We start from the raw sequence: 26,733 nt of genomic DNA, 5'->3' as shown, positions 1-26,733 counted from the left end.
TATTAAAGTTATTAGAAAAATCATTAAAGTTATTAATAAATTTAAATTTATTCAAGTTATTAAATACTAAAGTTAATTAACATAATAACTATTTCATTATTAATAACTCAATACTTCAATAATTTAACTTAACTCTATTAAAAAATTAAAGCCTCAATATAACTTTATATTATGATGTTAATTATAACTTAATTTAAAATTTATTATTTGAAGTTAATATCACTAACTAAAAGTATAATAACATAATGGTATTAATGGCATTAATGTCTATATTATTCAAATTATAAAGTAATAAATGTTGAATCTTTATTGATAAATTAATATTAATGGTATATTAATAACAATAACATCATATGGTACATGCTAACTTTTAATTCAATTAATATAAATATTGATTTTAACTAAATATTAATCAAGTAAATATTAAGTTAATAAACAAAATTATTGAACTTAAAATTCAGAAAAATGTATTTATTTTATTTCTTATATGTAGGGGTTGCAAGGCTTTAATTTTTTAGTATAATAAAGTAATTGTTTTGCAATAATGAAAAAATTAAAGCTTCAGTATGTTGACAACATGCATCAGTTATTTGAGGATGATAGGACTAACTAGAGGGGCAGCTTTCTAGTCAAAATTAATAGTAAGAGATCTGAAAATCTGAAGATAAATTATAGATGTTTGCTCGATCCCTTAGACTGTTTAGTCTTTTGTAGACAACATTAAAATCAGTCAATCATTCATTCATAACTCATCACTCTCATTGTTTTGAAAACATAACATTACCATTTTTCAAATTCATATAATCCATCATTTGCAACCACAAATTCCATACCCCTACTTTTACTTTTATCCTCAATCAGTTGGCTGGCTAACCGAGCTATTCTCACAGGTTTAATACAATCAACTTCAATGCTAAAACCAACAATGGTTGCAGCGTTTGTTGTCAGTTAGTTTTAAACCACACACTAAGCAACATATTAAGTCTAGAGAATATCAATCAATTTTAAGTGTTGAACACTTCTAAATCTAAAAGTTAAAATTTAGTATGTGTGATTTAAACCCTCCATCATTATCCTCCAGAAAAGAACGCCATTACAATCAATCATTTCATAATAATAACCAATTTCGAATGTGGAATAGTTTATGCATTGCATGCTACTTTTGTGTAATCATATCCTACGTGCATTAAGGCAATAAGAAATTTGAATGGATAGTGGTAAACTCTTGCCAGATGCAAGATATGAACCCATTGATATGCAATGAGAAATAATCTTTCTTATAATCTCATTGTAAAATATCCACGGTTATCATTACATAACTCACAACTAGAGAAGGAGAAGTCTCCACTCTATCAAACAAGCAAGGTGGTGAGTAGTCCACATGGAAGCAAAATAAGAAAAACAACAGCTATTTATTTGAAAATCACCATTTAGAACATAAATTTTGCTTATGGTGATCTGAAAATTATGAAGACAAAACAATAAAACATAGAAAGAATTTGATTACTTATAAGAGATCACCTAACTTTCGACGAAGTAAATCATGAGCAATGATCTTGTTCACATTTTGTGTAGGATGAAAACTATCCCAAAATACATATTCGGAAGCATTAATGCAGGTAAATGGGGTCCTTATGTTGCACAAAATAGCCACTTCTATTAGTCCAGTCCCACAACACCCATCTCCTACTTCATCAAAACCTGCAAACCACCATTGCAAACCTATGAAATTAAAAACCAGTGTCATGATGTGGACTATGGCCATATTTCATATAGTAGATGATAATTATTACCATATATGTGAGGATGCTGTATGATATCAAGTAGAATGCTGTAAATGTCACCATAGGCAATCTTTACTCCGACCAACTCTTTTTTCATATTTTCCACCAATGATATTAGCTTCTGATTGAATCCTTGAGAAGCCTCATTGAATTCATCAATGCATCCATGTTGGTACAATCCCCCCCTTAATGTTCTCTCTGAAGGCAAGCATCCCAGAGGAGGTATACCTATGCAAGCAATTCTTCTTGCTCCCAAACTATAGATTTCCTGCAAAAGGAATTTATCATAAAAATCATATCCATGGTTTCAATGGAGGAATCAATATCAGGTGTGATTTCCAATTGATTATTTAAGTGAATTCATAACATACACAACTATAAACAGACAGTTGATCATGAATAAAAGATTTACTCATTCAAATTCAAACTGTACTTTCCTGATCTAGTAAACATATTGTTTAATTATGGACTATGGATAAATGGATACCTGGATAAAATTAGAAGCTATTTCGATGAGAAAATTCTGATATTGCTGAACTGTGTACTGCTCCATTCGAATTGGATTAACAAAGTAATTGTTGACCCAATCATTGCTCCCCATGCTAATACCATATATTGCCTCTGATAAAATATGGGTGGCGTTTTCTTCACCTACCAAACCTCTCAATTTCTTTTGATAGACTTTGAAGTACTCCACTTGTTGCCAAAGAGGTATTACAGACTGAAATCTTAAGGTACCAAGTTATAATATTGGAATGCATGCATACAAATGTAACAACTTAATGTATATAGAGAAAGGTATATTACCAGTATTGTTGCTGTGAGATTGTCATATCCAGTCCCTGCCGAAGCAAAACTCACTCCAGTAATTAGATCTTGGTTTCTCGTTGTAGGATCCAAATAAGCTGGTAGTAGGTCTTTTATGTTCAAATCAGATGCTGAAAATAAAAAGATAGAAACAAGTTAGTCTTTAGGGTAGATCAGTTGGTCAAGTTGTTGGAAAACATGGACAACAGATCGGACAGTCAAGTTCTTGAAAAAGCTGATGATGGATCAGACCGTCAAGTTGTTGGAAAACACGGATGATGGATCAGATGGTCAAGCTATTGGAAAGCACAGGAGATAGATCAGATGGTCAAGTCATTGGAAAACAAGGGACTATGGATCAGACAGTAAAGTTGTTGGAAAACATGATGGTGGATCAGACAGTCAAATTGTTGGAAAACATAGATGATGGGTCAGACGGTCAAGTTGTTGCAAACATGGATGATAGATCGGATGGTCAAATCTTGGAAAACACGGACGATGGATTGGATGGTCAAGTCATTGGAAAACACAGATAATAGTTGCGACTACTAGAAAATAATAATAGAAAAAATCTTAGTTAAAAGAAGTAGAATAACAAATAGCAAATGCTCTCAAGTACCTATATAGTCTGTAACAATCTTGCCATTGGAAAACCTGCCTGTGGGTTTTTTATCATAGAAATCTCTTCCATAAGGAGGAAAATTGCTCTTTATAACAGTGAGAATGTTGTTATTGTTACCAGGATCCACAGTGGAATCACCAAATATTATAAGAGCAGGCACTACTGGTTTCTTCATGCCATTCTCTGCATTTACTGAAGCACCACAGCAGAAAAAGCTCCTGTTGCTCATGACTATGATAAGAACTAAAGCAATCTCTAAACAAAATCTATTTACAGCATCCATGGCGTTTCTTGGGCACTACCAATACCCTGCACAGTGTGAGAGCACAGTTATATTAGTGAAAACCACCCGAGGATGGCTTGGAAATTTCTTTGAAGAAACTGAAGGAAATTATCATTCAAGTTTCAGGCAATCAACCAGGCAAATTTTGGAATGCAATTTTCTTCTGACACAATACCAAATATTCATAAATTTGTATATCTTCAACATGCAACGTTTTGCATATCCATTTATAACTGCCATCAATAAACTGTCAAAGAGCCATAAAAGAGAGATTTCATGCTGAGATTTATGGGAATTTCTGTTGCATGGTTTTAGGGATTCTTTCCAATATATTTTTGAATGACTGACAGAAGCAGTGCCAACAGTTTGTCAAATATAGAACATATGGAAACAGTATTTATGCATAAAATTTTGCTTTGTTGATGTGATGGCAGCATTAAGGATGGAATATATGCTTTGTATTCCTGGCATGGCATTAATTGTTAACAAGGACAGATATTTCACAATACCAAGAGAGAGGACTGTCTCTACTCAAATATAGCATTGCATGCAGATGTATGTATTTACTAATGTTGGCTTTATACACTTGATGAATATCCTGTCTGCATTAGAAATTAACTGACAATAAGCAGCGTCCTTCATGTCAAGAGATTATGAGAGTTCTTTAAGGAGATTGAGTCCAAAAAAAAAGGGTAACACAACTTTGTGGAAAAAGTAAATTAATAAACTTAGAGAAATAAAAATATATGATTTTTATTAGGGACTTTCATGTTTTCTTTTTAAATCAACCATTATAAGGTGAAGATTAAAGGAGAATAGAGGTCAAATTTTTAATGCTTTTATGTGTTGATCAATTCAAGTTATAGTCTTTCTGACTTATTTGTAATAGTTGGTTTTCATTTTTGAGCTCTTTTTATTTTAAGTGTCTTGGTTTTAAAGTGCGTTTTGTTGGCAATTTTTTTAATAGTTTGTAATATTTTTTTAAGTAAAATAATTTTATTTTATAAAAAAATTATTATAATATCTAGTTTAATTTTTAACCATCACTATTATTAATATAAGCATAAAGAAAAATATCTTATTTTAATGTTTAATCTGAAATAATTGAAGTATATGTAATTATTTAAGTATAAATAATTTTAGATTAAATATTTTGAGATTGATAATATTAAAGTTGCAATCATGGAAGAGAGCCTTAGCTGTGTAAAAATCATTTATGAGTGTAAGAGTAGTAAATTAATATGGACTGTGTGTAAGAAGTGGGTAGCCCTTTTTAGACATGAAGAGTTGTTATTTTGGACTATTTGTGTCCCCTTGTGAAGTTGGATGACCAAGCTCAAGTAAAAAGTCTTGGAGCTTCTAGAAAGATTCTTGTAATTGTGTGTCACATGCCATGAGGTATCTTTTGCATGTAGAATACTTGGGTCAGGGTTTTAGTCCATGGTATTGGAAACCATTTATGGTTTCGTATATTACTTTTAACTATATGTTGTAGCTTGGAGTAGGAGGAAAACAAGTTGTTTTGCAGGTTGAAGAACTAACAAAGTGCCACTAAAGTTAGATAGAGAATTTGTATTGGCATAACTCTATTGAAGGATCAATACAAGCTTTGGATCTCTTTGAATGTGTATTTTTTCCCTCAATGGTTTCTCCATGTGTATCTTGTGTAATGGTTTGCATCTCTTATTTGGTTATTTTCCATTTTCACTTTTATGATTTATCACTATTTTGTACTTGGATTCTTTGAGTTTGCAACATACTTTCATTTGTAAGTTGCATCATGTTTCTACATTTTGAATCAAAGTCGCGATTATTTTGATTAGAGAGAGAGACACCTTTTTTTGAGTGGTTGTTTTGCTAAAGTGGGAGTTTGTTGTGTTTGCTTGTAGTTTCAAGTTCAAGGTGAGGATCGGGGCTAGTTCATCTTGGTCAAAGATTGAAAAGTTTAAAGATATAGGGTATGCACTTTAGAAGCTAAATATTGAGGATCTCTTGAGAGAAAGAGATCAACTTATTGCAATGAAGAGTGAGAATAAACTAGAAAATATGATCAATGAAGAATGGATAGAAGTAGATCTAACGAAGTATGTGACACTATTCATTGTATTTATTTGATTCTTTTTTATTAAATATTTTAATGAGATTAATACATGTAAATTATAAAAAAAATACTTGGGAGATATCAAATTAAGAGTTTCATTAAAAAATTATTTCTAAAAAGTAAGTTATATTCTATTAAGATGAAGGATGGAACTCAATTGCAAAAATACTTGAGTTTGTTTAATCCAATTTTGAATAAATTATAGTTGGTTGATGCAAAGATAAATGAGGATAAATGTATTTTATTTTTATGTTCATCACCCGAGTCTTAGGATAATGTTTTACTTGTAGTTCTAGTGGTTCTTTTACATAATAATCAAAGTTGGATGCTCTCATTACCACCTTGGTCTCAAAGGAAATAAAGATAAGGACGTTGGAGAGGTCTAATGATGAACTACTTGTGTGAGGAAAATCTAAGAAGAGGGGTAAGGACAAGAATAGGGGTAATAAAGACACTTGTCTAAGGATCATTCTAAGTAAAAATGAACGTCAAAAACACCTAGTAAAAGTAGATAGAGGTGTTTGAACTATGAAAAATAGGGGCATCTCAAAAAGGAATATAAAAAATGAAAAAATTAAAGACGATTCCTCTACAAATAAATCCTTTGATGATGAAGCTACTAATACATTTTCTTTTTTCTAACATGAATTTTTATGACTCTTGGCTGATAGATTCAAGTGCATCCTACCACATGAATCCTCATAAAGAGTGGCTTACAGCATATTCAACTTATGATGATGAGATTTTTTTTCTCATGGGTAATAACACGTGGAAGATTGTGGGTAGAGAGGAGGTAAAATTATTTTTTGGTGATGGAAGAGTGAAACCCCTAATTTAGCTAGAAATTTAATTCTTGTATCTAAAAATGAATGATTCAGGGGTGCATGTTACTTTTGAGAGAACTACTTGCAAGTTAAGAAGAGGGAATTTGTTGTTAGCTAGAGGTGTTGAGTGTGGTACCATATTTAGGCTCGATGCATTTAAATTTTTCAACTCCATTTATGTAACTAATAACTTTAGATCTTGTAAGTTGTGACACCATGTAGGATGCCTCACATTGGTGAGAAAGGTCTCACAACCCACATAAATAAATAAAAAATGGTTGACAGTTTGTATAGTTACTCTACTAATTTTGATTTATATGAGTTGTTTTTATGGAAAACAACATAGAGTTTCTTTAATATCTAGAAGTACTAGAGGTGAAAAAAATGGAGGCTATTCATAGTGATTTATATGTTCTAGATGTGCCTTTAATTGGAAAGTCTCGCTACTTTGTTTCCTTTATTGATGATTAGTTTAAATATGCATGTGTTTAATTTTTTAAGGATAAATATAAGTTCTATCTTCTACATTTAAATAATTTAAATCACTTGTTGAGAAACAAATAAAAATAAAAAATTAAAGGTTTTAAGAACGGATAATGGTGGTGACATTTTCTCTAGGTACTTAGAATGAATACAATAAGCATGTATAAACAAAAAAAAATCTATATACCCCACAATAACATGGAGTAGCAAAGAGGATGAATAGAACTTTAATGGATAGAGCTAGAAGTATGTTGAGTACTTCTGAACTTGAACAACAACTTTGGGTTGAAGTAGTTCATAGTTCTTGTTACCTAATTAACATATCAACCACTCCTGCTCTTGTTGAAAAAACTCTATATGAGGTATGGACGAGTGAACAACCATTAGTTTCACATTTTAGATTTTTTGAGAGTGAGGCATATACTCATGTTCCTAAGTCAAAATGTTTTAGGTTTGATTTTAGGGCTACTAAGTGTGTTTTTATAGGTTATGGTGAGAAAATTAAGGTATATAAACTTTAGGATCTTGTAGCAATGAAAATAGTATATTCTAATGATGATGTTTTTAGGAAGCTTAAGGTCTTCAAAAATGATTAAAAACCTCATGTGAAGCCTAAAAAAATAGTACACTTTAATTTTAAGTTTGATAAATAGAAAGATGTAAATTTAGAAAAACTACAAGAACAACAAGATGGACATGTTGTAGAAAAAGAAGGTTCATATTCAAGCTATAATGAGAAACCAAAAGAGCCTCTTGTTACACTTCTAACAAGATCCACTAGACAACAAAAATTTATTGCTAGGTATGGATATTGTCCATTTGATTTTTTTTGTATCTTTTCTTTATCGTGTACTAACAAACTAGATCTGTGAAGGAGGCTTTGTCTTCAAATGAGCATGATTCTTGGTTAGAGGCCATGAAAGATGAAATAAAGGCCTTGGGAAAATGTGACACGTGGAATCTATTTGAGATATGTAAAGGAAGGACATATATTAGATGCAAATGGGTATTTAAAAATAAATATGAAGCATATGTTAAGTTGGGGCGATACAAGGCTTGATTAGTGGAAAAAACTTAATCCTAGGTTGAGGGACTAGACTTTGGTGAAATTTTTCTTCCATGGTTAAACTAACCTCTTTTAGATTTCATTTATCTATTGTTGTTGCTTTCAATTTAGAGGTAGATGAAATGGATGTTAAAATTGTTTTTTACATGTAGATATTGATGAGAAAATATTTATGAAACCTAATCATTTTATGGTGAATGGAAAGAAACACTTGGTTTGCAAGTTAAAGATATATATGTATGATTTGAAGCATTCACGAAAAATTTGGTATAAAAACATTGATGCTTTTGAATTAAATATACTTTAATAAAGTGAAGAAGATCATTGAGTATATTTTAAATTAATTGATTGTTGACTTTTAATCATCATCCTATATGTTGGTAAAAGAGATCTATGTATGGTTTGGAGCAGTCACCAAGAATTTGGTATCAAAAATTTGATGCTTTTACACTAAATCGTAACTTTATTAGAAATGAAGAAGATCATTGTGCTTATTTTAAATTGATTGATGATTTGCTTCTGATCATTATCTAATATGTTGATGATATGTTGTTCATTGAGAATGATAAGGGAATAATTAGGGTTCAATTAAGGGTCAATTATTTGGTAACTTTTATATGAAAGCTTTAGAGGCTACAAAATTTGTCTTGGGTATGAAAACTAATAAGGATATCCAGGTAATAAAAAATTATGGTTAAATAAAAAGAAATATGTTGACACTAATTTTCAATATTTTTCCATGTATGATTTTAAACTAATTAGTATTTTCTTTATATTATGCACTAAGCTATACCTTGATCAAGGTTTTAAAACTAATGATGAATGTGAAGATATTTATAAAATTCCATATGTCAATGCTATAAGAATACTTATGTGTGTCGTGATTTGTACAAGACCTAATATTTCTTGAGCAGTGTGATTTCTTAGTAGGTTTATGGAAAATCTTGGTAAAGAATATTGGACATATAAAATGGGTTTTTATATATCTAAGTGGAACTAGTTAAGAGATATGCTCTTTTTTATATAATAGTTTAAGGAGTTATATCTTTGTATGTCTCTAAACCTATAAAGGTGTATTTAAATTAAGTTAATGAAGATGGTATTATTTTGACATTTATTTTAATGGTGTGATATTTGTTGTTGGTATGTGTGATTATATGTGAATTGAAAACTTTGGGTCTAATCTTTGTCTATACTCTAGTTTGAATTCTTATAAAAACATCTCATGAGTCTATATTGTTGTTTGGAAGGCTTCTATACTATTCTTTGGCACTCTTTTCTAGTGGCTACGCAAATAATTACACCTTGAAATATTCATTCTCAATTTTATACTCATATATAACATCAATGAAGTATCCCAAGTGGTCATCATCAGTGGCAACATTGTTAGCTTAAATTTTTGGCACTTTTCCTTTAATCTCACATGGAATGGGATTAGGGTAACCTCGAATGTCATAAAATTCCAACTATCTATATCTTTCCAATCCTAAAAATTGTCTCACTGGGGAAAATCTCTAAGATTATCTTATGAGATTAATCACCACATTTTTTCCTATGTTTTGTTGGTGAGGATTCTCTTGATCTTATTCCACATTTTTTACTTGTTGATTTAGAATGGCCTACACATTTTGATCCAAATTTTATTGTTGAGAAACATTTTGTGGTTGAACAACCTTATGATTTTGATCCATTTCTAAGGATTGGTGAGAAAGTTAGAATTTCCCTAATATAAATTATGCTTCTATTTCACATTGTCTCTCTCTAAGGTGGTTAATAAGATGTGCATTTTGATGTAATTCACTTTCCCTACACTCAAGTTTTACTAAGTAGTCATATAAGCATTATGCAACATGTTTTCTACCTTATATTTAGTTCTTGGAGATGAATTAGGAGAATGTTATGTATATTCCCCTTTAGATTGCTCATATGTGGACTTGGCTTAGGTAATCTTATATCTATATTTTTTGTATATAAATTTGGGGATGTATATATCAACATTTATCTCCATCCATTCTAAACCTACCATAATCACACATAAAGGTTCTCCTACTAGTTTTGATCCTATTATCAATTTAATCATCTTATGTATATCATTGATCACTCTTTTGATGCATCAATGCCTACATTTTTTATACTTTGAGAATTTGCAAAGATGACATACATGGACTCTTAGCCTTCCACTATTTGTGTCATCTCCTTATATCAAGACAATCATATGAAGCATTTTCTAACTTTTCATTCTCTAACCTTTTCCATTCTTTTATCTTCTAAAGTTAATGTTGTCACAAAAGTTTGCACCCTTGATGAACAACCCTGATCCATCAACCTTGTGGCACATTGAAACGGCCTCCAAGTGTGGTACCTTGCATAATTGAGGCTGAGTCTCTAGAGAAGGTCGGCTTCCTTATCAATCTGATGCAGGTGTTGGTCTAACCCAACACATATAAAGCCTAATCTATTAGCTTTGAGGGGGAAAGGGGAAGAAGGAATACTTGAAAGGAGAAATGAGGTTTGCACCTAGATTGAATTTAATCTTCCCTACCTATGACTGCACATAACATCAATAAGAACCACCCAAGGGATGCACAAGATTCTATCCAAATTAGTGCCCTAAGAACGAGTGAAAGTTGGAATTCTTGCAAGATGGCAAGAGGAACTGATTTAGTTCACGGATGACATCTACAAAGGGATCAACACAATCACCTATGCTAAGGAAAAAAAATTAAGATGTATCACTTGAGACAAGAAGGTAAGTAAATCACACAATTTGTCTAGACTAAAATAAGTCAAGATAGGATAATTTGTTAATGCGAAGCAAAAGAAAATTTACAATTATAAAGAAACATGTATTCTGCAATAGAAAGAGAAGATACCTGAGAATGGTTACAAAATCACCTTTGTAGTTTAGGCATAACTCTAATTGGATTACAATTAGAAACCCTAACCCTACTAGGGTTAGGTTACAAAATATCAGAGGGCAAATCAGATCAACAAATTAATCTGATTGCATGAGTTACAGTCTAAAAATATCCCTGCCACTGCAAAGAAACAAAATCCTTGCAGAAGGAGAAAGCTTTGTGTTGATATGCATCATGGTGGTACTGCAGAGAAAAATTCTTCAATCCATATTGAATAGCCCTAGATAGAATCTAAAATTAGTCTACACATCAAGTCTAGAGTTACGGCAGAGGTCTAAGAATGGGTGAACTAAATCTGGTCTGATTTGGGGTTGAATATGTCAAAAAATGGTTGTTGACCTAACAGAAATTTGAATTTATAATTGTCTGCGAGTTTGAATTTTGGTCATAGGATGATCTATGTCACGCGCAGATGGATGCATGAGATCATGCCACAAAACCCTCTAAGGGGCCCAAATGAAGTTTAAAACACCATTGTTTGATCTTCCCTTTATGAAAATCTGACGATCGCAATCGTGCCACAAATCGAGTTGGACGCACTAGACCTATCATTGCTTGCAGAAGGGACCCCACCATAGACTGTGGCTTTTTCTCCAAGACATGGCCCTTTGGCAAGATGGATTTCTTGCTTTGCTGACCCTTAGAAGCTCTGTCAAAATGGATTGGGAGTTCGCCAAGAGGAAGCCCTTCAGCAAGAACAAAATCTGGCCTTGTCGATCATGGAAGCTTTGCTGAAAAATCTTGAGCACCCTGTCAGCCAATAGAAGAAAAGAGAGAAACTAGTCCTGCCACAGACCTCAACCCTCTAGTCGGTTATCCATTAGTGATTTGACCGCCAAAGCTAGTTATAGTGTCATAAAATTGCAACTCTAGCAATTTTAACCACATTTGAGGTCCTCACCTTGGTGACAGCATCTTCCTTCCCAACCGGGACTTCTCTCTGCATTTTCCCCTTGAACCTCTCTTGGTTAAGCCCTGAGATGGCCTTAGGACCCTGTCCAGACCCCGGGATAGGGTAGGACAGGGGCATGGCGCCCCTGTCCCACCCTCTTAGGGTGGCCCCAAGATAGGTCCCTTCGGTCCTATCTGCATTTCAAGATTCCAAATCTCCCCGATGTCGGCCTTTGGTGAGATGAATTAACTCTCTGAGGCATGTATAAAAGGGAGTTGGTCTTCTCATTTGTATGAGGAGGGAAATATACATGAAATACATGATAGGAGAAGTTCAAGCATTCAAGTCTTCAATCATCCATCAAGTCTTCTTCTTCATGTGTCTTCTTCATTCATCCATTGGAGAAACACTCACAACATTCATTTGCAAGCATATGTGTGTGTTAGGGTTTTGTCACGTTACATGCCATTTCATGCAGCATTTGTGATTACATTCAAGAAGCAAAGCAACCATCATCAACAAAATGCAGATCTACAAGGTATACATTTCCATTGTTTACATTCAAGCATTTGCAATTATTTTATTTTAGGGTTGGTTCCTCAACTAGGGTTTGACTGAGACAAACCCCTATCCACAACCCCTCTTCCCTTCTTTTTTGTGTAGGTTACAAGTGTGCAGTTGTATTTGCAAATCTAGACTTCATTTACAGAGGCGAAAGAACCCTTTTCGTTTCACGCATTTTTCGGAGGATAGTGGACACTTTCAGCACAGTCTCGACAAATTTTCCTCAAATTCGTAGGGCAGATCCGTATGTCTAAATATCTCAGATCCAAAGTTAGAGCGTGATACCGAACCGGTAGCTCCTCATTTCACTCATTTTATCTCTCTTTTCTACATAGTCAACAAGTCAACTTTCTTGTTTACAAAAGAGGGTAAATCACACTTCAACCCCTGTAATCCACTTGGAATTCACATCCTTGTTTCCCTTGGATTTGGATCTAGTGGATTCAAGCCCCGCTTTTGAATGTAAAGTCCTTCCAAGTGAAAATCATCCTAGTGGCTTCCTTTCTCTCTCCTAGGTGGGGAGTCACTAGGATCCAATTTTCCACTTTACACTAGTCAATGTCCGATTAGAAAATTAGACCCCAAAAAGATTTAAAAAGCTTAAAATCCTTAACACTTAGAGTTAAGGGTTTTAGGGCTCAAAAAGGAGGTTTTCCGTGGGGATTTTTTAGCTAGTGAGATGTCTTCTTTTGGATCTTTTCAGGGCTAATAGTTGACATGAAAATAGTCAACAATTAACTTTTGGATCTTCCCTGAAAAAGTCACCACTCCTTAAAAGGAGAAAACAATCAAGATACACAAATCTTGATTATGCTAGCCAAGTACCAAGATCTTCCTAGTTGCATCATAATTACTAATTAACCTATCTTAAGGTTGAATCTTAATTTCAAATGTCCCTAGAATGGTGTCAATTTATTGGTGATTTGATTTATAGACTTGAAGTCATTGAGGTCTAATAATCTCCCAAGTATCAAAGGTATCAAAATTAGAAAGATTACCACAAACCTATCTTAATGCTCTCCCTTATAGAGACTAAGTATTGACGAATTGTTACCTCTCCCAAAATTGGCCTACCTAAGAGGATATTTTAGTGAAAGAGGATAATACCATTAAAACTTCCCTTAATGACACTTTACCTTCTATTCATTTTAATGGCATATTTTATAGAGATAGAGTATTGAAGAATAATGCTTGTCCCTCTCCCAAAATTTGTCCAACTCATGAGGATATTTTGGTTTAAGATGAGGATATCACTATCAATGTTTTCAAAGTGCTCTCTTTGAAATAGAAGCTTCATTGAATAAACAGCCCAATCAAGGTCTAGTGAATATTATTTGCATTGGTCAACCTCAAGTCAAACATGTTCTTGTCATTAGAGGAATCCCAAATCTCCAACCACAAATTCTCAACTCGTTCCTCTCTTTATTTCCCAATTCAAAAATGCTTGTTCTAAAAGGTATTAAAGACTCACCTAGACCTTCTAATTACATTCTAAATTTTGCCAAATAGCTCACTCAAAATGGTAGGTTTAATCAACAACCTCACTATCATGTAGTTTTTCACACACATAACACTCAAAACAATAAAGATTCAAATGTACTTCCTACTCAACCTTTTAATCATGTTGGTAAAGAGTGTGATTTTGTTGAGCAACTTTGTGCTACTCCAACTAAGTTCTCCCTTTGGGATTTGATTCAAAAGTCACCAACATACCATAGGATTCTTCAAGAACCTTACAGAAGGTATTTTTCCCATCCTTTGGTAGACTGAATGATGTAGCAACCTTGTTTTATTATATGCACACCATAAAGACGAATATTGTGTTATCACAACATGAGTTATTTCCTTTGAAAATTCAAAATTAGTATTATCCCCTCAAGATTATTAATAAAACTAGGCTAAGGCGTACCTTAATTGATAATGGATCAAATCTTAATGTTTGTAGCATAAACGTATTGCATCAATTCAATATGGATATGGTCTCTCTCATTCAACCTAACTCTCTGTTTGTCACTCTGATAATGTTGGTAGACAATCGTTATGTACAATCACATTACCCATTACAAAAGAACATGTGACTTTACCCACGCCTATCCATGCCATGTCTGATACTCCAACATTCTATTTTCTTCTAGGTAGATTATGACCCCATGCTATGCAAACAGTCCTTTCTACTATTCACTTCACAATAAAATTTGTACATGGTTGCAAGATGTACATAGTAGATGCTAATTAAAATTTGTATGATGGTGTCAAAAAAGAAGTAAGATTTATATATTTCTTTAACACTATGATTATGTCTACAATAGAGTATACTATTAATGATGCTTTCTTTGAGGAAAATTGGGGTCCAATAGACTTTACACCTCCTTTAGTGGAGAATATAAAGTTCCCAAAATTTGAAATTGAAGTTTTGATGATTCATGTGTTTCATTTGTCCAAGCTACTCCTAAATCCATTTCAACCACTTCTTACAACGCATGTCTTGATGCTTATTGGAACTCTTTAGACTTAAACCAAATTTAATCTAAGATTGAAACCTGCCATCCTAACATTTCAATGCCCACTAAGGATCCTAGATTTGATTTGGAAAAACATTATGGAGTTGGTTTTAAAATCCATTCTAAACATGGATACAATAACAATCATTAAGGATGTACAAACGAAGTATTGAGGCTCATGTGAAACATGTGTCACACTTTTCTAAAAAAAGGTTTAGGTTTATAACCTCTTCCTTTGTCTACATCCCCTCCTCCATTATTAATACATTTACATCTTCCTCCAACAAAGAGAAATAATTGCTTCATGATCCTAGCCTTTCATCTAACCAAGAGAGTATTTTTTAAATGCTTATTAAAGACAACTTGCCTACTCTCCCTCTTCCAAAATGATATAAAAAAATCATTAACTTAATCAAACAAATATTTCTTTGTGTGTGTATCATCAAATGCATGGTCATTCCACTAATGAATGTCAAGCCTTGGAGTGAAAATTCAACAACTTATCATAACTAGTATCATTCAAATTACAAGAGACAATGAGTTGCACCTTTGTCCTCTCCTTCTAAATAATGCCTATTTTGTATTATGTTTCTCCTCGTTTCTCTACATGGGGAGCTCATAGTTATTCATGGTGGTTCAATCTCAACTTTAACCATTCCTTTTCTATAGTAAGCAACATAATAATATCTAGTGTGGTTGTCCTCGCCTACACACTAGGGAGCTGGGATAACTTGTTTTGAGGTTTGGATCTTTGCTGGAGGATCTCCTCTCCTTTTGTGTGCATCCTTGTTTGAAGATCCCTTTCCTTTGTGAAAATGGGTATCCTTAAACAAGGGTCCTCCCCTTCCTTTACCTCTTTGATAGTTATGCATCCTTGATATCGATCTCTTTGCATTTGTTGCAAGATATTCCTTTACAATAATCTCTTCCTTGATAGATTTGCATCCTTTATAAAGATCTTCTTCCTAGCTTGGAATGTACACATTTTTAAAAAGGATACCTCCTTGGTATTGAAGGTATTTATCCTTTATATGGATCTCTATCTTCCTTAAGATAACAATATAAATACATGTTGACATCTTAATGGGGGGCATATGAGGCCTCCTTGTTGCTTATAGCTATTCATTGATGTAACCATAAAGCAATGGTATTATGTTGCGTAACACCCCCTAAGGTGTGCTTATCAATCTATCTCTAGCAACTAGTTGAATTTATCCCTCTAGCAAACATGGTTTACACTCCTAGAAGCATTGGTCAACTATTATAGTGATGCATGTTAGTTTGATCATTGTTATCATTTACACTCCTTGAGCACTGGTCATCTAACATAACATAACTTATTAGCATGATCGTCATTGTTATCATTTGCAATTTCCCAAGCAATCTGTAATACCCTGCCAGGAACCCTAAAGGAAAACAACACAACTAGGCAACTAAAGGGTGAAATAAAAAAAAAATTAAAGACTAAGTGCACTAACTATAACCATTGCACATTTAATAACACAGCGAAAGACTAACACATGATTTCCTAAGGGTTACCAATGAAGATTAATTCATAGATTATATTAACACCATGGTTAATCCAATTATCCATTTAATTAGATAAAGTAAATGCTTAAGTTCAAAACTACACATGCATCTAAATTCCATAATGAAGAAATGAAAGTATTCCAATGTATCCAATTTCCATAAAACACTTATACATAAGATCAAAGCAACTGAATTAACATACATTCCACTGACATACTATTACAATATCCATAAATACATGGCTTCCAATAATGCCACAGATTACAAAGTTACAATATCAAGGTTACATAAAAGTTTGATACAATGACCACAAGGTCTCAACTGAACAAGGATCACGACATGAGCTGGTACATGAATCACGAACCAAGAAACACCAGTGAAGCCTTTCCTCGCCTGAAGATACAATCCAGAACATCCGATGGGAAGTGGCACTACCACCTGACCATGTGATCCCTAAATAGAACCACCCCACCGTGCTAGGAGATAGTAGAAAACCCTCAAGCAAGCAAAGTAGACAAGTATGAAAGAAATACAAGACTCCGCAAACATCCATGTGACTCAACTCACAAAATACTAGTGACTCTAAGGAGAGAGTGTCATCGCATAGCTTAAGATGGATACCATGGTACAGCCTGCATAGGTCCTGGCCCCCATCCTGGGTTATCCTGGTAACCTCTCCTGAGCCTCCGGTTCAGTCTCATGCGGACCCTACCAATACTTTCGTGAAGACAAGGTGGTAAGTTTGTCATTTCAGGCCTTCTCGTAACATTATGAGCCCTGTACAAGCACTACACCTATGCACGAGGTACATTATCTTAATTAATATTTATTCTACCCACCCCCTAATCAATTATTAGGTTATCACTTTTTAACTGACTTTCGACGGGTTATCCTGTCATCCACTTCGGGCACAGCCCCCGCTTGAAAGCCACTCTCTCTCATAGGACACTAACAGGAAAGGTCTCCCTACAAGAACTCTATGGCGAAACAAACAGCCATAACTAATCCTGACAAAGCACAGGTGAAGGATACACAATCACTAACCCAAGATTGACCATTTGGACAAACACACAATGGCTCGCATCAATAAGGTTATACAACAACACCTGACCAAGGAGATATAACAACATAGGACACAATGACAACTCAACCGGAATTGCAATGAAATTAAGCTTGACCGAAAACATCATTCACACAAGATCCTAATACAGGCAATCTTTTCTTAAAACAGCCGATAACATAAATAACTTGCAATTAAAGATTTTTCAGACAATAAGAATTACAACTATATTAAATAAATCAATTTTGTCATTTGTCCAATAAGTCAAATAAAATCACATAAAAATTAATCTCCTAATGTATTTCCCAACATACACATAAAATCTAAAAATTATACTATTATGATAACACCCATACTATAAATTGATTATATATATATCAACTCATAAATTAATTTTCTCAGTATTAAAATCATACTAAAATAATATAACACCCATAAAAAAAACAACTTATATATAAACATATATATATATATATATATATATATGATAAACTAATAAATTACTCAAATTATCCAACCCCGGGCACGAAACCCGAAATTGTCATGTTGCAGTACGCACAGGGAACAAAGGGAAAAAAAAAAAATTATTGCCACCATTGTGCACGGTAGCAGGTACTACCGTCTAGTAGCACTGCTACCGTAGGTAGCAACGGCTATCACCAATAGCAGATGCTACCGTAGGTAGCTCACTACCCTTTTTTTTTTCTTTTTTTTTTTTAAATTAATTTCTTTGCCCAATACAACCATAAAATAAATAAATTTCCAATATCAAGGAAATTCTTTCTCACAGAATTATATATATATATATATATATATATATATATATATATATATATATATATATATATATATATATATATATATATATATATATATATATTATTTATTTATTTATTTATTTATTTATTTATTTATTTATTTTATTTTTTAAATTAAATAAATTAAATTTTATATATATATATATATATATATATATATTTATTTATTTATTTATTTATTTATTTTATTTTTTAAATTAAATAAATTAAATTTTCAAGACCTAAATATCCCAATAAATTTAATTAACAATTAAATTTATTTCTAAAGTAAATAAACCATTTCACACAGATATAATTAAAAGACTACCATAGCCAAATACTGGAACAAAATCAAACAAGAGGGAGTGATTTCTCTGGTAACCCCATTCCTCCCAAATCTTGAAATTTCCATACACAATAAAAATCTTGACAAATTTTCCATAAACTAGAAATTATCTTCAGGAATGGATTCTAACCAAAACCAAGAAATAATCAGACATGATTCCAAATTTGACAAACACCTTAATACACACATCATTTAGAGAGATAGAAGAATAGAAATATTTTCTTAAAACAAAATCAAAAGAAGCTACCCAACCTGGTATAGCTTTCCTGGAAGAATTTTGTAGAAGAGCCCTAATCTTTCCAATAAATTTCTTCTCCTAATTTCCTGACCTGTTTCCTGTGTATCCTAAAATAATGACCTATTCCTCTTTTTAAACTAAAATTCTAAGTTGAATAACTTTTTCTCAAAAACCTAAATTAAGAATAAAAACAATTTTATTTTATTTTCTAATTTTGTAACAAAAGATAAGCCAACATGCAATAATTAAAAATCATTATTGTTTCTTTTCTTTTCTCATGCAAATTAATTAATTTTCTAAATAAAGAATTAAAGCAATACTTTAATTCTAATTAATTCTTTTATTCATTTATTTATTTATTATTTTATTCTTTTATTTATTTATTCTTTTATTCTTTTATTTATTTAAAATTCTAGGAAATAATAAATACAATTAATCTAATTTATTTTTCCACAAAAATTTAAATAAAAATATATTTCTAATATCATGCAACTTGCAACTTAATTTAATAATTTCTTTTAATTAACTAAATTTATAATCTCAATGCATAAACAATTCAACTATGAGACAATTCCATAAACTTAATTAATTAATTAAATCCACTAAAACACACACAACAGAACAAACCTCAAGTAAACACTCATAAAAAGATCAAACAACAAAATACGAAGGCCAAACTAACTGATTGGACGACCAACTGATGACACTCACACGAGTGTAACTAAGTAAAAATAGGGTCAACTACTATCTCCTCCACTTCCATCGAAAAATATAAGGCACACTCAGACCTGTGAAGCCAGGTGGAGACAATACCCCGTACCTACCCGGTACTTGTACCTGCAATATCTTGCATCACGGAACCACACATGCATATATACAATATAGAAAACACGGTATACACACCGATGAAGGAGAATCACGACGTTCCCTGTCTCACCGAAATGAGTGAAGGAAAATCATCCCCTTGCATCCAATACACTCGCAAACACACAACATATAATTTCACATTGCATAGATAAAGTAAAGTGTCAGTACATAGCAATAATCCATAAAATGCCATAAATCACAAGTACTGAAATACAGCAATAAATTATGCATCTCATATCCAAATAAAGCATGAAATAATGTCATAAAAATCTGAATAACACATCATGGTAATGTATCCATTGAAAACAAACAATAAAATATGAGTCTAATGAGTTCAAACGAGTAGGGGTACTACACATTACCTAATATAGAATGGCTTGCTAGTGCAATCATGGATCACACAACATAACACAACTTATTGGCCAGTGAAATTCATGTCATTTCTATGGACCCCTACCAAAACACAAATTGCCAGTTGAAAAACCATGGACTATTATCTCATCAACAGGTGTATGCTCTTCTCTCTTTCTATAAATCCACCTGTGCTCTTGCAATAACATTCTAACAATGATACTAGTGCTTGACACAACCTTTACATCAAAGTCTATGCACCTAGTTGACTTGAAATCATTTGTTTTCTTTAGTACTAACATTGTTTGCTTTGTATATGTGTATATTTAAATATTTTTTGTGGGTCAATAGGATCCTAAGCATGGGGGCTTACTTCTCTCAACTTAGTGTCATCCTATCCCTAGTTTGTCTTGCTCTCAACTGTTCTTTATCTCTACTTTATCGTAATTATGAGCGTAAGTTCATACTCTCTCTAAACTAAGGGCTAAATGTAGTGTAGTAAATTATAACCCTCTACAATTTCACTCTATTTTGCACCTACTTTAGTGTACCTTCTCCTTGGTCATTTCAAGCCTATTTTTGGACCACACCTTATCATATTGTTGTCATATGCTAAGATTGAGACCAAATCCTATGTCTTGGGTCCTAATACTTTTCCATTGCTCTTTCTAGTCTCTTTTCGAGTGGACAAGGGTGTCTAGCACCATAGTCCCTCCAAAAGGGGCCCAAATTCAAACATGTGCGAGTGTGAGTTACTATCACCTGTGATCCGATCCCAAAATTTTCATTTGAATGTTGGAAGTCAACCTAAATTTGTAAACACCTTGAGAACCCTATATAAAGCAATATTTTATCATTCACAAACCTACTTGGCTAATTCATGATATGATCACAATTCAAGAGTCCTAATTCTTTCAATCAACAGCAAAATGTGAGTACAAGGAGTAGCAAGCTATAGCAACCTATCTTCAAGTATGATTTCATAAGTGATTATGTTATGATTTATCATGTTATTACATCAACACCCAAAGGACTTGTCTAAAGAGCACTGTAACACCACCATTATCAATCCTAACATATAATCTTGCCAATTCAGCATTTCAATTATGATTTAACCTCTACCCTACCAAATTTAAGCTCTCTTTTTACATCATCATTGTTGTTGTGGGTAGTGAGAACACCAAGATGAGGTTTGATTTAGGCAAGCCCCTATACAATATAACTAAGAGTTATAGAATTATGCAAAGCAAATAGCGATGGATGTCTCACACTTAAGACAGGCGAAAATCCCTAGACTTGTTGAATTGCTCCATTGTCTGACACTTGTTGGCCAAGATTATGAGAAATAGACTTACAAGACCTTTCAAGTGCATTTCTAAACCTTTTTGTCAATTTGAACCCCCTCAATATTAGCACACCTTTCTCCATAGTCTAGCACTTTTAGCTCTAAATTGCAGTTATAGGTTCCTCTCTTCATATCATTTCAAAGTTTGACCTTGTGTGTTGATTTATTGGTTTGTACTTTATTATTTATACTTAAAATTATCAATTTACCTAATGCATTCACACACATTGCACAATCTCAAATCCATTACTATCAAAAGGAGTCATAAACTAGCGACGGATGTCTCACACTTAAGACAAGCGAAAATCCCTAGACTTGTTGAATTGCTCCATTGTCTGACACTTGTTGGCCAAGATTATGAGAAATAGACTTACAAGACCTTTTGAGTGCATTTCTAAACCTTTTTGTCAATTTGAACCCCCTCAAGATTAGCACACCTTTCTCCATAGTCTAGCACTTTTAGCTCTAAATTGAAGTTATAGGTTCCTCTCTTCATATCATTTCAAAGTTTGACCTTGTGTGTTGATTTATTGGTTTCTACTTTATTATTTATACTTAAAATTATCAATTTACCTAATGCATTCACACACATTGCACAATCTCAAATCCATTACTATCAAAAGGAGTCATAAACTCCATTTAGTGTTCAGGTCTCCTATTAGGAGAGTAATTGCTTATGATATGCCATGAAGATTTACTAGACTAGACCCCATTTCCTACATATTAATCATCCTCCTTCCTCTTTTAAAAAATAAACTTCATCTACAAATGTAATCATTTTGTATTGTGAAACATGCCAAGTCATTTCTCTACTACACTCGTGGCGTATAAATTCCCACACCTGCCTGTAGACATCACTTCTGATCTTAATGGCGCTTAAGAAAAGAGGGATGGGTTGGTGGATGGATAGGTGCAATTAGCTCTGCAAATAATAATTGAGGCATAGATGAGCATTAACTTCCCTTTGGATTTATGCAAATTTAATCTAAGTACCAGGAGGTGTGAAAGAACATTCATCTGACCCCTACCAAACCTGAGCATTGATGATACCTGAGATTAACTGAAAAAACAAGAGAAATGCCCACAAAAACCACTACAAAATGGCATGGGGAAACGCATGTTTGACCGCGAGGTTGCAAATAATAACTGTCATAGATAAATACCGTTTTTCTCGTGTATATGTGTCATTCAACATTTATAAGGATGTTCGGCCATTATCGAGTTGAATTTGGTAGTTACGAGCATTTAAAATACATCAATGGCACGTTTCTAGTCAATCTGGAGTTTCTGTAAGCTTTTGGAGATCAATTGTATCATTTGCGAGAATTTTTTCCTAAACTACACCTTTGAGGGAAAAGGTCACCCAACCGGTCCAACGAGAAAATGCAATCAACCAGCCAAATTCACCATGCTTCAATGTCTAGTTCAAATGAAAAATTTTAACAATGATGTCAGCAAGGATGATGTCATCAACGGATTGGGTGCTTCGGATGAGGTGATGCCATGATGAAGTCAACAAGATGTGATGACGCCATCATGACGTTATCAATGTACTGATGCAGGAAGGAGCACTGGACCAGAACCTCCCAAGCAAATCCATCTGAACCAATTTAACAACTTTGAAAATGGTTCAGTTCAAATGGCCAAGAAAAGCATACAATGGGGATGGCATAATGGTGATGTCATCAAAGGTACGGGTGCAAAACTTTCTATTTGAATCAGGCGAAAGTTGAAGTTAATGGACCTAGTTCAAATGGAGGCCAGACCTCTGCAAGTAACTAAATTGGCTTAATGCATGAGGGCTTGCAGAGAAAAGTAATTAAACTAGTCAATTATATTTACAGGGAAAGTTCATATGGGACTCGAACATCCATAGGAAGTTAAATTGGATTATATGAGGTATAGTTGTGGGGATTTTCAACTGAACTGACATTTATGCATGAAAGGGGAGGTTCAATAGGAAATCAAGTTCCCTCAAAAATTATACAGCTAATTTTTTTATTTTTCTTTCTTTTATGAGGATTGATAACTGAAATGGCATTTACAGTAAAACCTAACTAGACTACCCCTCGAAGGAAAAGGCATTTAAATTACATTTGGGTCAGTTGAAAGGATAAAACCTGTAAAGGCATAACTCTGTTACAAAAATTTCAAAAGCAATTGGGCCTAATTTTGCATGCTCTATCCAACTGTGCTGAGAAATTTGGCAAGTGACCACCCATATTGGATACCTTAGATTGATTATCAACTATGAGTAAATATGGTCAAATGCGAGCTTATTAAGCATAACAAAGCAAAATGGGACACAATAGATGGGGTGCCAACAAACCTTCTAATACAGATGGATAAAAATGAAGCAAATAACAGAGGAATTGAAAGAGAAAGTTACTAGACCAAATATATTCAATATTTAGTGCGATTAGTGGATGAACTAGATAATATTGTTAGTGCAATGAGGGCATGGATGGATGAGTTATTCACTTGGATTCAAAATAATTATTGACATAAAAAGTGGAAGGAGGCATTCAAAAAACATTGAAATGAGAAAACGATTAATTAAAAAGTTCATGCCTCACACAAAAGGCTATTGATAATATGTAAGAATTTATGCAAGGAATCCCATGTCAATTTTACAATAAAAAAAGGTTGTGAACTATATGGATGATTTGAAAAAGCAATTTGAAGAAAAGATAAAAGGCAAGTCATCGAAAGAGTATTGCTTTGATGTTGCATCAATTAGCTAACTTTGAAAATTAAGGCATCATGCAAATATTTCAAGAAGAAAAGGAATGAATATAAAAAAGTTGCAAAATTTTCTTGACATTTCATTGCAAGATATTTGATTTGTCTATTATGATGGCACTAATTACAATTTGGTTCAATCCGTATTGCATAAATTAAATTTGTATTTACAATAGGCTCAAGAAGGAAGCTAACAAGGATGAGAAGAACTTTCAAAAGAGAGAATAATGTTCATATGCAAGTCATTTTTTAGTTCAATGTACAATGAAAATCTCAAAACTAATTCATGTGACTCTTCATATTCTTTTATTCAATGCCTCGGTTTATTAAAAGAAGAAAAAGAAAAAAACTTCCCTATCAACGTAACCTACATATATGACATTTGTAAGGGTTGGAAACCAAATATATTGAATTCTCATAATATAATTCAAATTCTTAAAATGTTCTTATTTTTGATATCTTGCACTTTTTGCATTAAATTCACGAGTATGCAATGAATCATACAGTTCCATAACAATAAGTTTGTTGATGATGTTGTTGTGTAGCTAGGTCGGATCCCTTCTAGGGCCAACCTAGTGCACAAAATGTCAAGTGGCATGTCGGCCTTGACATTTAGAAATCTCAGTTGTAATATCTGATTAAGGGCAGGCCCTAAATAGGGCGAATTGATTAATATATAACTTGTAAATTGTAAATAGGTCAAGACCTATTCGATATAACTTGTAGATAAAGTATTCAAATTATTGTGACTTGGCACCAAAATGAATAAGGTCGACCAAGGTTTGTAGTGGGCTTGAACTCATATATAAGTAAGATCATTTGAGGATCAAAAATACAATCAACCAAGCGAATACTCCTACTTCTGTTGAGCAAACTTCCTAAACAACGAATTAATCATCTAAGGTAGCGAACTATTCAGTAAATCATCTTCTAACTGGGCAAACTTATTCTTAAGCCTGCTGAATCTGCTCTTAAGCCTACCAAGCCTACTCCTAGGGTGTCGAACCTGATTCATGGTTGTTGAATCTACTCCAGACCTGAAGACATTCATCCTAAGACATGCAAATATCACCATATGGTCTGAAATCTAAATTCTGGACAAGTTGATCAAGTCTAATCTGAGTTGTGAATTAGATAAGTTACTTGTATGCCCTAGAGGGGCTATGTTGTAAATTGTTGTTATATTTTACCTAATTGGATCTGAGATTTCTTGCTGGGTTTTTCACCTCCAAGAGGGAGGTTTTCCCAGGATAGCTTTGTGTTATGTGTTGCATTTATTTTCTTTGTTATTTTCTTTCAATCTGATTATTAAAATTAACATGGTATCAGAGCTTGGTTCGTAATACTTGTAATCAGATTTAACAAGCATATTCACTCTCAACCTATCTTACTATTCTGATCAGCATGACATCCTACCTTAGAGCTAAAGATAGGTTGGAAGGTGCTGCCAACTTCACATCATGGAAGGTCATAGTAATGATGGCCTTGAATGACCTTGTTGAATATGTCAGTAAGGATGCTACTGAGCCTAATAGTGAAGAAGAAAAGGAAGCCTGGAAAAATGACTTCCAGGCACAAAGAGTGATAATTGACTCTGTCAAGAATCATATTGTGTCATCCATCTCCAAGAAAAAGAATGCTAGAGAGATGTTCATCACCTTGAAGAAGATGTACGAAGTCAACAACACTAGCAGCATTCTTGCCTTAAGGAATCAACTCACTCACATCCGATTGGAGAAAGGGGAATCCATCACCTCCTACTTCATGAGGATGACTGATCTAAAGGATCAACTCTCAGCAGTTGAGAAAGAAGTTGAGGACAATGATCTTACCTTGACTGCCCTAAATGGTCTTCCTTCAGCTTGGGAACCATTCATTCAAGGAATTAGTGCTAGGATCGAACTTCCCAAGTTTGAACAATTGAGGGGAGATTGCATCCAAGAAGAATCTCGACTGGCTGCCAAGGGAGCAATTAGAAGCTCTCATGGAGGAGATCATCACATGCTTGCAGCCTGTTGGCAAGGGTTTGCCTATATCCTAGGTTTTGTCATCATCTTTAAATATTTGTGTCCTAATTTATGTCATGATCAAGGTTTATTTTAGGCCAGTTTGTAAAATGTGTACCTTATTGAACTTATGTGAATCTAGTTGAACTAGCATGAGCTGCCTTGTACTTTTTGTTTTCGTTCGAGTCGGTCACGTCTCCTTTCTTTTTGATATAGTCGGGAGTCTTTCTTGATAAATACATAAACATGCTCGAACATGCGTGAACTAACTTGAACCTTTGTGTCCAATGGGTTCACGGGGTTCAATAAGGAGATGTTATGATTCATTTTGAATGCCCAGGACTCTTCTTCCAAAGATAACAGCTGGCGTCGTTTTTCCCGAGGCACATGATTGGATGTTTGTAATCATGGAAAGTTAAGTTCATGACACACGTCAAAACACTTGCATGAGCTGAATGAGTGAGGTGACGGAAGTTAAGAGATTGCATTTAATGCTTGTCATATCAAAATCTTTGGCATGTGTGAGGCAGATTTGTTTCTCATAAATTTAAATTTGATATACAGCACCATTACAAGTGATGATTTTATCAACAGCTCAGTCAGTTT

General features: G+C 33.4%; 1 protein-coding gene across 1 annotated transcript; it reads right to left on the bottom strand.

The window, feature by feature from the left end:
• Positions 1-1,306: 1,306 nt before the first annotated feature.
• LOC131031073 (GDSL esterase/lipase At4g26790) lies at positions 1,307-3,501 on the bottom strand. Its single transcript, XM_057962101.2, has 5 exons — positions 3,211-3,501; positions 2,592-2,722; positions 2,272-2,505; positions 1,794-2,052; positions 1,307-1,701 (listed from the first exon to the last, which is right to left on the bottom strand). The coding sequence occupies exons 1-5, from the start codon at positions 3,494-3,496 to the stop codon at positions 1,508-1,510; spliced, it is 1,104 nt and encodes a 367-aa protein (XP_057818084.1). The 5' UTR covers positions 3,497-3,501; the 3' UTR covers positions 1,307-1,507.
• Between the last annotated feature and the right edge of the window lie 23,232 nt (positions 3,502-26,733).

Source organism: Cryptomeria japonica, chromosome 5 (assembly GCF_030272615.1).
Source record: "Cryptomeria japonica chromosome 5, Sugi_1.0, whole genome shotgun sequence".
NCBI lineage: Eukaryota > Viridiplantae > Streptophyta > Pinopsida > Cupressales > Cupressaceae > Cryptomeria > Cryptomeria japonica.
This window is presented reverse-complemented; position numbering and strand designations above follow the sequence as displayed.

Excerpts from the sequence above, each read along its gene's own strand:
- LOC131031073 (XM_057962101.2), bottom strand. The coding sequence starts at position 3,496 with ATGGATGCTGTAAATAGATTTTGTTTAGAGATTGCTTTAGTTCTTATC. Across the intron at positions 2,053-2,271 it reads TAGCTTCTAATTTTATCCAG|GAAATCTATAGTTTGGGAGC; the intron begins GTATCCATTTAT and ends TTCCTTTTGCAG. Across the intron at positions 1,702-1,793 it reads ACAGCATCCTCACATATATG|GTTTTGATGAAGTAGGAGAT; the intron begins GTAATAATTATC and ends GGTGGTTTGCAG.